At 44.2% G+C, this 12,332-nt stretch overlaps 1 protein-coding gene across 2 annotated transcripts in view; it reads left to right on the forward strand.

Moving 5' to 3' along the window:
- Positions 1-12,332, forward strand: part of CACNA2D3 (calcium voltage-gated channel auxiliary subunit alpha2delta 3) — a 933,078-nt gene that overhangs the window by 345,088 nt on the left and 575,658 nt on the right. For both annotated transcript variants that reach the window (XM_058288134.2, XM_058288135.2), the window contains exon 5: positions 5,154-5,316. In XM_058288134.2, coding sequence (XP_058144117.1) covers positions 5,154-5,316 — 163 coding nt within the window. The remainder of the gene's footprint in view (positions 1-5,153; positions 5,317-12,332) is intronic.

A 12,332-nucleotide genomic window follows, 5' to 3' on the forward strand; every position in this document is an offset into this window, starting at 1 on the left:
TCTGCCCAGACAGGGGCTCCTTTGCTTGATAGCTCAGCAGAAGGGTATAATTTCTTTAGGATCTGGATGTAGGGTCGCCCAGTACAAATGGTAAATTGTGCTTTTAAAAAACAGGTGAGGATGAAATTTATCAACTCGAGTTTTATTTCTGTTACGTTCTTTTTACGTCAGCAATTTTTTAAAAAATGGAAAGGACATTGTGTTGTGACTTTGATTTTTTTTTAATGGAGGCATATATTTCTATACAATGAAATGCACAGATCTTCTCGTGTGCTATTTGATGAGTACTGACAAATGAATACCCTCAAGTAATTCACACCTGTAAGATATAGGACATTTCCAGCCGCTTGGAAAGATCGCCTCTTCACCTTCCCTGCTGGTCTCCGTCCTCTCTCCTAGAAGCCCTGGTGATGGCTGCGCTCACTGTTGACCATTTTTGCCTGTTTTGAAACTTCATGTAAATAGGATCACACATACATATCTCTGGTTTTATCTCTGGTTTCTCTCACTCAGAATGCTTGTGAGATTGATCCATGTTATCAAAGTATCAGAAGCTTGTTTCCAAAGAGTAATCCATTGTATGACTATATCACAGATTTGTTTACCCATTCACTTGTTGATGGATATTTTGGTTGTTTGTAGTTTTTGGGCTATTATGAATGCACTCCCATGAACATTCACACACAGATATTTGTGTCGACTTAGTTTTCATTTATCTTTGGCAAATACCTGGGAGTGGAATAGCTGGGCCAGAGGTAGATGCATGTTTAGCTTTATCAAATAATATTTTTCCAAAGTGGTTCATCATTTTGTTTCCACCAGCAATGAATGAGATTTCTGTTTACTTCATGTCCTTACCAACATTTAATATTGTCAGAATTTTTAATTTTAGTTCTTCTACTGGGTACGAAATGTCATCTGGTTGAGGTTTTATTTTGTACTTTCCTGATGACTACTGATGTTGAATACTTTTTATTTGCTTGTTGACCATTCACATACTTCTTTGTAAGGTGTTCAAATAATTTGCCTAGATTTTAATTGATTTTTTAAAGTTGAGTTACATGAGTTCTTTAAACATCTGGGTCCAATTCATTTGTCAGATGAATATATAATGAATACTTTTCCCCAAAAGTGGCTTTCCTTAGTACAAAGTCCTTATCTTTGGCAATACTTTTTTTTTCTAAATTTTTTAAATTTTAAAATTTTTATTTTTTGTCTTTATTTATTTTTTTAAATATTACATTAAAAAAATATGAGGTCCCTATATACCCCCCACCGCCCTGACCCCATTCCTCTCCCCATAACAATAATCTCCTCCATCGTCATGAGACATTTATTGCATTTTGTGAATACATCTCTGAGCACCACTGCACCTCATGGTCAATGGTCCACATCATAGCCCTCACTCTCCCACATTTCACCCAGTGGGCCACGGGAGGACATACAGTGTCCGGTAACTGTCCCTGCAGCACCACCCAGGACAACTCCAAGTCTCGAAAATGCTCCCACATCTCATCTCTTCCTCCCATTCCCTAACCCCAGCAGCCACCATGGCCACTTTCTCCACACCAATGCCACATTTTCTTTCATTACTAATCACAACAGTTCATGAATAGAATATCAGTAAGTCCACTCTAGTCCATACTCTATTCCTCCATCCTGTGGACCTTGGAATGGCTGTGTCCACTCCACATCTATATCAAAAGGGGGCTTAGATTGCACATGGATGCTGGATGTAATTCTCCTGCTTTCAGTTGTAGGCACTCTTGGCTCCCTGTTGTGATGGTTGACCTTCTTTAACTCCATGTTAGCTGACTGGGGTAAGTCCAATAAACCAGAGTGTAGGAACTGAAGTCTGTTGAGGCTCAGGGCCTGGCTATCACATGGTCAGTCCAGAGATTCAGGTCCCCTGGGTATATATTAAACCCCAGCACCAACTACAGTTCTGGTAAAAGTAACAGGAGAGACTTTTGAACAAAGATCATATCTGAGTCCAGCTCCATCACACAGAAACACAAATTCCAAAGTAGGGCCAGCTGACATGGCACTGAACTTCATCTGCCATGGCCATAGAACCTGTGGGTCTCTGTAGCCCTCAGAAGAACCAATACCCGGGGGTTGTATCTTCTTTATCTGTCTCTGGGACTCTGCTGAGGTGTGCATAAGGGCAACCCCTCTGATAACCTCCTGGCTCTTTTTGTAGACTCATAGCCATATAAACTCATTTGTCCTTTCCATTCCCCCCTTTTATTCAGGTCAAAAAGCATTTTTATCTCCTGGTATTATATGTAGACTGAGATATTCTGCTGGTCTGAGTTGACCCTTTTATTCAAGGTCATTTTCTAGTTACATCATCAGCTGGTACTTGGTGGTAATCCCTTGGTGCCAGGGAGGCTCATCCCCGGGAGTCATGTCCCATGCTGGGGGGAAGGCAACGCGTTTACATGCTGAGTTTGGCTTTGAGACTGGCCACATTTGAGTAACATGGAGGCTCTCAGGAGGTAACTCTTAGGCGCCCTGCAGCTCTAGGCCTTGTTCTTATTTCAGGTGCACAGGCTCACAAGCATAGTCATTAGTATCAAGGGCTCATTCTTTTTTGGTCTTTGCCATTGCACTTGAGGGATTGTTGCTGTTCCTTTAGGGACTGTGATAGAGCTCCCCTGGCTAGGAACTCAGCACTCCCTCAGTTGTTGTTTTTAATTGTATCCACTATGAAAATATCCAGACATTTTTATGTGCCCTGGATATATGCTCTGGAGAACTCCCTGCCAACCATGTATCCCCTGTCAATAACATCCCACATTGGTATTCCTCCCCTGTTTGGCAATACTTTTAACTTCATGTACACTTTGTTGGATATTAGCATAGCTGCTCTCACTTTTTATGTCTTTATTCAAAGTATGCTTTTCCATCCTTTTCTGTTGACTTCTCTATATAATTATTTTATAAATAGCAAAAAGCAAACACTGAGTATGACTATAGCCTGCATCCTGTTAGTACTCTTAGTGAATCATTGAATCAAAAGTGGTCTTGTGTACCCCTGACATAACAGGATGTCAACTTCAACCTTAAGAACTTCCTTTAATATTTCTTACCCTGCTGGTCTGCTAGTAACAAATTCTTTCAGCTTTTGTATAGCTGAAAATATCTCTATTTTGCTTTCATATTTGTATGATATTTTTGTTTGATGTAGAATTAGTTTACTGTTTTTCTTTCAGTGTTTTAAAGATGCCATTCTATTACCTTTTGACTTGCTCTGTTTCAGAGAGAAATCTTATAGTTACTTTCCTATAGTTATTGTGTCTTTTCTCACTCCTTTGGTTTCTTTTAAAACATTCTCTTAATATTTTTTCTTTGTCTTCCAGCAATTTAATTGTAATATGTCTGAGGAAGTTTTCTGTATATGTTGATCATGTTTGAGCTATCCTTAGCTAATTGTATATAGGGGCTGATTTTTTCATCATAATTGGGGAGTTTTTAATTGGGAAATAGTTTTTTAGATTTTTTTTTACTTCCAATCTTTCTCTCTTCTTCTAATATGCCAGTCACAAGTATGTTAGATGCTAGATTTTGTCCCACATGCCATATATTTTCTGTTCATTTTCTTAATATTTCAGTCCTTTTTTCTCTCTTTGCTTAGTTTGAGTAGTTTATAGTAATATTTTCTTCCACATATTCAATCTGATGTTAAGCTCAACTAGTGAAACCTTGAGTTCATTTACTTTATTTTTCAGTTCTAACATTTCCATGTGGTTCTTTTTATAGTTTCAGTTTATCTTTCGAGTATCCTCATCTATCCATTCATTACGTCTATCTTTTCCTTTGAATCTTTGAACATTTTTACAATGGCTGTTTCCCTTTCTATTGACTTTTTATTTCTCCTGGTTATGAATCACATTCTTCTTTTTTCTGTATATAGTTATTTTTTATTGTGTGCTGGACCTATTTATAGGTACAATTTATATACATTTTAAAATCATTTTGAATAACACTTGTGTATATAATATTTAATATATTTAATATAATATTTAATATATACAAACCATATGCAAATTTAGAAACATATCATGACATCTACAGACAATTTTTTAAAACTTATATTTGAATTTTAATGACATAAATTCAAACCAATTTTATTTTCAGCTGACTTGGAATTCTTATCTTCAAGCTACACTGAAAAGGATGAATGAATTGATATCTTTTGAGATTTCAGTAACATATCCTTTAAGCTTTATTAATTTTTCTTTGTTTATTCCTACTAATACTAAGAAATAGGTGCCACAGTACTCTTCAACTACTATCCCATAGAGAGCATCATGGGCGCTATGGAAAGATTGTCTTTGTTGGAATTATAGCCCTACTTATCAGCTTTGCAATGTTTGGCAGGGTATGTAAATTACCCCACCTTAATTTCCTCATCTGGAAATAAGAATAATCTTTTATAAAACCTACTTCGTAGAGTTGTTAGCCAGGAGCAAATGAGTTAACATATGAAAAGTACTTAGAATTGTTTCTGGCACAAAGTGCTAGATGCTGCTGCTGTTGATAGGTCATTTGTAAAACATGCTTCCACAACCCAATCTTAGGGGCTCTGCACTTGCTGTCCCCTCAGCCTGGGATCCTTCCCCCAAATCCTCATATAACTTGCTCCTTCTGTTCTTTCAGTCTCTGCAGGAGTGTCCTTATAGCAGAGAGGCCTTCCCTGAGCACTGTATATAAAAACAAAGCCTTTCAGCTCCCACTTCATTATTTTTCCATAGCAAGTATGACTATATGCCATAGTATAAACTTATTTGTTATTTTTAATTGATTTTATGCCTCTCAACTTAAATGTATGTTGCATATGGGAAGATTCTATCCTTTCAAAGATTTGAATGTTTAAAATATTTGGGTGCTTTTTCTATATTAACACGAGGGACTCCTATCTAGCCATTTAAATTAATCTTTTCAAAAAATATTTTATGACATCAGGAAATATTCATTCACACCTGCACAAAAGCAGCCATGGTCAATACCTCATACTTTTGGAGAGTATGTGATCAGATCAAGGTCCACAAGTGTAGGGATTGACCCCTGGCTTGAACCCAGGTCTACTTGGTTCACAGACCTCTTCACTAAGCCTCATGAAAATGTTCTGTTGTTCTCTCTTTCAGTATGAATACTTCAATGCCGTGTTGATAAATGAGAGGGACAAAGATGGGAATTTCTTGGAGCTGGGGAAGGAGTTCATCTTAGCCCCAAATGACCACTTTAATAATTTGCCTGTGAACATCAGTCTGAGTGACGTCCAAGTGCCAACAAACATGTACAACAAAGGTAAGACTTCCTGCTGCTGCTGCTCCTTTTAGAGGCAGAGGGTAGGGCCTGTGAGGGGTAGGGCCTACCTGGTTTGGATTAGTGTTGTTGTTGTTTTAACAAAACACAATTACAAGCTGACTCTGTCAAGCATCATTTAGATAGGTGAAGTGTATGGCCACTCCACCTGGAGATTCTGGACTCCCTGTTTCCCCAGTTGGTGTTTACATCAAACTCTGTAACATATAGTCCAGGAGTTGGCAAACACTTTCTATAAAGGGCCAGAGAGTAAATATCTTAGGTTTTGCAGGCCATTCAATCTCTGTTGCAACCACTCAACTCTGCTGCTCTGGCACAAAAGCAGCCACAGATAATATGTAAATGACTGGGCATGGCTGTGTTCAATAGAACTCTAGTAATAAAATCAGATGGCCCACAGGGTGTAGTTTACTAACCCCTGATGCAGTCCTTCTGTCTTATTCTTTGATTCGTTGTAAAGGTATTTAAGGGTTGGGGAGCTCCTGGGATTGTGACAGAACCAGCTGTGGTCTTTTCTAAAAGTACAAAGCAGCGTGGACATCTCTGATAGGACCTTAGCTGGTTTTCCTTTATGGCTTTGTGTCCTTCAAATCTAGAATTCACGTACAACATAGAGTTTTCTTTCCCAAATTCCAATCTGCCCATTTGAGTTGGAATTGTCATGGCTGAGGTGTGGGCTCCGGCATTAGATGGGCTCTGATTCGACCCCACTTTCCATCTCTTACTGACTGTGTGATCATGGGCACATCACTGAGTCTCTTTAGATCTCAGTGTCTGCATCATGATGTACTTGTGAGGACTAAACGAGTTGATGTTTGTAAAGCTTTAAGTTGTTACCATCATCATCCTCATTGTTACTAAGTCTTTGCTCTGCTTTATCATACGTGGAGGCCTCTTATGCCAAGAGCCGTATATCTCCCTGAAAAATAAAACAGAAAACCATGGCATCTTCAAAACAACAATTTGCTCCCGTGTCTACCATCAAGGTTTCAAAAATGTCAGGGGTCAGTTTCCATTGGGGCATCCAGTTCTAGAACCTCATGTGAGAGTGCAGTAGCAAGAATACAGGCTCTGGGGTTGAATCCTCCTCTGCTACCTGCTGGCTGTGTGATCTAAGCAGGTAGCTTTGCCTCTCTGAGCCTCAGTTTCCCCGTTTGTAAACTAAGAGTGGGGTACCACCTCCCTCCGAGGGTTGCGAGGATAGGAAATGATGCAGTGTAGCCCTTAGTGTAGCTCGGGCAAGTGCTTAGCACATTTTAGCTGTCATTATTATTGAGGAACAACATGGATATAAATTGCACCTCTCAATTTTTCGTGGTCACTCTTCAAAGAGCTTTGCCAATAATTAAAAAGCTTCAAACTCACTGTCTCTAGAACATTTTTCTCATCCTGTTCTTCATGGAAGGATGCCTAAAGTCTCCCATTTACTTGTTACCCAGCCTTGGATTCGGCAGAGGCAGCACCCCATTTATTGTTCGTTCAGATGGTTATTGGGGATCCCATGGTGAACCGAGTGCAGCCCCTCCCTGAGGAACTCATAGTTTCAGTGGGGAGCACCCAGGCAAGGAGATAATTAGGACACTGTGGCCCATGCTGATTACAGTCAGGGAAAGCCAAGGGGCTGTGTGAACACCAAGGAGGGACCCAGTCATGTGCTTCTGTGGGCTCAGCTGCAAGTTTGCCTTCTCTCCCCCTCTTAGAGAAAGTGGTGGCAGAGGGCACTGGACTGGGGCCATATCCTATGACCTAATCTTCACTGTGACTTTTCTTTAGGAGGCAAGTGGAAGCCAAGTCTTAACAGGCTAAGCACACCGCTTTGTTCAGTGGAGTTCAGTCTTCCAGGGTGGTCTTGATGGCTGATGAGGGAAACCCTCTTTTGTGCAGTGTGCCCAGAAGAAAGCCGTTTTCTCAGCATTAAATACCTTCTTAACTGAAGATGAAAAATTAACAAGACTTTACACAGCAATTTCAGATGTAAAATAATTCAGAATAATCTTTTAAAATATGCTGCTTCAAGGTTGCTTGAGCCATTAGCACCATTATAGAGAATTAATGGCATTTGGGCTTTAAAGGCAGAAATGTCCTTTTCAATGGCAGCAACACGTAAGGGACGGGTACTGCCATGGCTCCTGTTGGCTGCAGAATCGTGGCTGGGAGGAACACTTGGCAGAGTCCATCCTGGCAGCCAGTCAGATCACCTGGGCCGGGGAGGCAGAGGATGCTATTTAGAATCATCCCCGGACGTTCTCGTGGGGTCTGCCTATCACCTGGCCAGCCTGTGGGGTCAAGGGCCAAGGTCATCTTGGGCTCTGTATCTTGCCTTGGCCAGGTGGTAAATAGGTGCCAGAGAGAGAGAGAGGAGGGGGCTTCAGGAAAATGCCTGTCTTCACTCCACCTAATTCAAACCAGCCCCAAGAGTCTTTTTTCTTTTCAAGCTGCAGAAATAGATTTCATCTTTAAAAGGCCCTCCAGCTCAGATCTAGTTATTGATGACATGTACCCAAAACACATGCTCTTAGCTTGGTTACTGACTGTGACATTCCTGGATTGGAAAGCTTGCCCCCCCCCCCCCAAAGGAAAGCAATGTGAGGCCCTGCTCTCCCAGCAGCTTGGGTCGCCGTGGGTAAATAGCAGTGGTGTGACACTTGTTTAGGGACTGCAGAGCACTGTGTCTTTGGGCAAAGCTCCCATTCCAGGATGAACTGGCTGGTAAACCTGACCTGCTTCCTGTAATCTGCTTTCTGCCTCCTTGGCTGGGCCTTATAACTGGGTTGTTCAGCCAGGTCAGTGCTGATGCCCTTCTTTTAACCATTGAAGAAGACTGCAGCTTGCAGGAGCAAACTGTCCCTGAGAATTCAAAGAGCCGTATTCCTAGAGTCTTTAGGAATCTGTTCTAGGGTTCTTAGGGTGCTGATGGAGCAGCTTCCCCATGAAACCTCTTCAACAGATGTTTGCTGAGTTGCTGCTTCTGGCATCCCCAGGCCCCGAGTCTCACTCTCTGTGAGATGTCTTTGAAGAGTAGCTGCCAATACCTTTGGAGCTGTGAGTGACCTCATTCCCCCAAGAGTCAAGCATGGGAAGGATACTTTTCTGGAAGAACTGTTGATTAACTGACAGAAGATGTTTAAGTACTTTCTTGGCTGAGGTGGTGTTAAATTTATACATACACACACATAAATACATATACACATACGCATGTGTATACACATTACATGCACACATACAAATGTGTTGTAAATGTGTGTGTTTCTGTGTGTGGGAGAGAATGAGACAAGTGGAGTCATACCAACATTCCAAGCAGGTCCCGAACTAAGCACCTAGAATAATTCTTTGGATTTAGTTTCAGTTTGATTCAAATCAGCACACATTTATTGAGCCTCTGCCATTTGCAAGGCCGCATGTGGGCTCTGGGTGTTCAGGAATGAGTAAAGCTGTCATGGTCCCTGAGCATTTGGAGTTTATGGATGAGATGGGGAAGGTTCGCAGCCACACAGGCACTGGGAGTTCCACATGGTTGGAATACAGGGCATGGGAGATGACGTGCTAGACACAAGAGGGCTATGGGTGCATGGACACATCCCCCAGGTTTGAGGGACAGTGCAGTCTTCCTGAAGGAAGCTGATATGTGTGTCCAATTGGAAATATCAGGACAAGCTGAATGAACAAGCAGGCAGTGGAAGTAAGTTCGGGGCAGCAGGAGCATGTGCAAAGGTCCAAAGGAAGAGGGGCCACAGAGGGACTGGAAGAGAGTTGGCAGGGAAAACACGTGTTCATTCATCTGAGATTGACAAAGTATCATGTTTGGTGACAAGAGGCACAGAAAAGACATGAGGGTGGTGGACTTGGCCCAGTGGTTAGGGAGTCCATCTACCACATGGGAGGTCTGCGGTTCAAACCCCGGGCCTCCTTGACCCGTGTGGAGCTGGCCCATGCACAGTGCTGATGCACGCAAGGAGTGCCGTGCTATGCAGGGGTGTCCCCCGCGTAGGGGAGCCCCACGCGCAAGGAGTGTGCCCCATAAGGAGAGCCACCCAGCACAAAAAAAAGTGCAGCCTGCCCAGGAATGGCGCTGCCCACAAGGAGAGCTGACCCAACAAGATGAGGCAACAAAAAGAAACAGATTCCCGTGCTGCTGACAACAACAGAAGCGGACAAAGAAGACGCAGCAAATAGACACAGAGAACAGACAACCGGGGTGGGGAGGGGGGAAGGGGAGAGAAATAAATAAATCTTTGAAAAAAAAAAAGAAAGAAAAGAGATGAGGATAAATTAGACATAGCCCCAGCTTCAGCAGGTTTGCCCGTACACAGGGCGACAGCATGCCTGTAGCAGATGGGAGAGCAGTACAAGGTGAGCATTATTGTAATTAATAACAGGAGCAAGAGGGATTTACTTTCACGCCCATTCCCAGTTCCTCCTGGGACAGGCATGGACAGCATTATTTTGGTTACTTTGTGAATGTGGAAATTGAGGCTTGGAGAGGTCTCGTAGCTTACCCAAGGTCACATGGCAGAGCCACACCCAGCGCCCAGCCCTGAGGGATTCCATCTGTCAGCGTGGCTGGGTGAGTAGACGACAGCGGGGAGCCCAGGATCTCCCCGTGCTCCAAAAGGGGCAGTGAGTCCAGTGGGCAGGAACAGGCTTGGAAGCGAGGCAGAGTGGGCTCTTCTCCAACTCCACCACTTCTTAGGGGCGTCACCCTGGCACAGCCTCAGCTGCTTCATCTGTAAGTGGAGGGTGAATTGTTGTATCTCAGGTTGTCATGAGCATTAAAGAGGATGTAGCTAAAGTATCTGACACACCAGAGAAGCATTCAAGGAAAGGTAGCCGTAATAGTAACGATTACTGCTATGGCATCTTGCGGCAATTTCATGATCTTCCTCCTAGAACCTGGGAAGCCATTTGGAAGAAATTAAAATGGTGCTACCTTGCTCCAAGCCAGAGGTCAGCAAAACCACAGCCTGAAGGCTCACTCCTGCCCACTGCCTGCTTTGGTCGATATGCTTCTATTGGGATGCAGCCACACCCTCTGCTTGGCATCGTCTTTGGCTGCTTTCAGCTACAATGGCAGAGCAGAGCGATTGCGACAAGACCGTATGGCCCACAAAGCCTACAATACCTACTGTCTGGCCTCTCCAGAAAAAGTTTGCTGACCCCTGCACTAAACTTCTGGTATCTCCCCATTGCCTATAGAGTATAAACTTATTTATTTGGTGTTAATGAACCGCTCACACTCCTCTCACACACACACAGACACACACACATAAACATGAGTAGAAACAGAAAGGAAGGAAAAGGAAGGAAAAGGAGGGGAGGGGAAGGGGGGGAGAGAGAAAAAAAGAAAATGTTCTGTTCTCCATCCAGGTGAGACTCCCCTCCAGTTCACTGAGCGTGTCTTTCTCTTTCCTCCTTTATGTCTTGCCTCACTACTTTCATTTACGTGCACCCCACTTTTCTGCTTATCTAAACGGCCATTCCTTAAAACCCAGCTCAAAGGTAGCTACTTAATTTGGTCGATCTTTTCTTTTGTGAATGACTTGGTTTAGCTCTCGGCTCTAGAAACATGTTACATACATGTGCTCCCTCTCCACCTTGAGTTCTCGGGGGTCTGGGGACCCTGCTGGTTGAGCCTGGTGTCCCTCTTTGCTCCAGTGCAAGGGTCTGCACATGCCCAGCCAGCTTTAGCAAGGAAGGATGCGCGGAGGTTGTGAAAGAAAAATTCCTCAGTCATCCCAGATCCCAGGCAGCAAGGAGCAGCGGGGCATGCCTCACAGGGCCACGTGGGTAACGTGGCAGGAGCATAAGCCCAGCCCAGCAAGCGGGGAGCAAAAGGTTACTGTGGACCTGGGGACTGTGCCTTTGCAAGGTTCTGTGGGTAGAGTTGCAGCGATCGGTCCAGCAAGAGCAGGGACTGGGGAGCTTGTATTTGACCATCGCAGGACATGAACCTGGGCAGGATGTGGGGAGGAGGGGGAGGAGCTGCCTATCCTGTATCAGCAGGTGTCAGGCTGGTCACTGAGGGACCTAAGGCTAGGACGAAGAGCCCGAGGCTGTGACGAGGCGGAAGCCCCTTGTGTGCCTAAGGGTGGGGTGGACGGTGCTGAGCGGGTGAGGCAGTACAGAAAGACCCTATTTGCTTTTAATCCCCTTCCGTCCTGAGCCCCACGCTCTTCACATAACGGGTTTTCCGCAGCTGCTGAGGGAGGCGGGGGATGCCGAAGTCTTGCCTCCCGGGTCGTGAGAAGCCAACCAGCATCTCCAGCGGAGAGGGCGGAGTCCCTGCTTCCAGGCCACAGAAACCCACCCTGCCTGATGAAGACACGGGAGAGAAGCTCTTTGAAAGAATATTGGGTGGCTCAGAGACTCTCCAAGAAAGTCAAAGAATAAGGTTTAGAAAATGGCAGGGGGAAAGGGAGGCTGCAGGGAGCGGGATGAGGAGCTGCTGCCACCGGGGCTGGCCCCACCAGCTCATCTGTGACTGTGTAGCATTTCTGTGCCTCATTTTCCTTCTTCATCAGTTGGAAGACCGTAATGACATCTGCCTCGTGGGTTGTGGCGAGGATTAAAGGAGTAATACATTTAAACATTTGCAACAGTGGCTTCTTGGTGGCCCCTGGGACACGAGCTTGGGCAACTTACTCTCCCTGTCCCATTCTCAGCATTCTTAGCTGTAAAATGGGCACAATAACAGCACATGCTACATGGGATAAGTGTGAGCACGGCACGGGTAATGCTCTGTGAGTGGGACATAGTGGCTGGCCCTCTGCCATTGAGTCCTGTCACCTGCTGGGACAAAAGGGACCCCCTTCCTGGGGTCGTGGTGCAATGTGGTCAGATCGCAAGGGGAGAACCTGTGGCCTGTCCGAGAGGCTAGTCAACACCCACCTGTTCTGACATTATTAGGGTATTTAATTCTTACAGGTAGTTTTGGCAAAAGATAAGATGAACTTGAACTCAAAGGAGGCAAGAGCGGCTCACAGGTCCTCCATAGGTAGAGA

This window comes from Dasypus novemcinctus, chromosome 26, assembly GCF_030445035.2.
Source record: "Dasypus novemcinctus isolate mDasNov1 chromosome 26, mDasNov1.1.hap2, whole genome shotgun sequence".
NCBI lineage: Eukaryota > Metazoa > Chordata > Mammalia > Cingulata > Dasypodidae > Dasypus > Dasypus novemcinctus.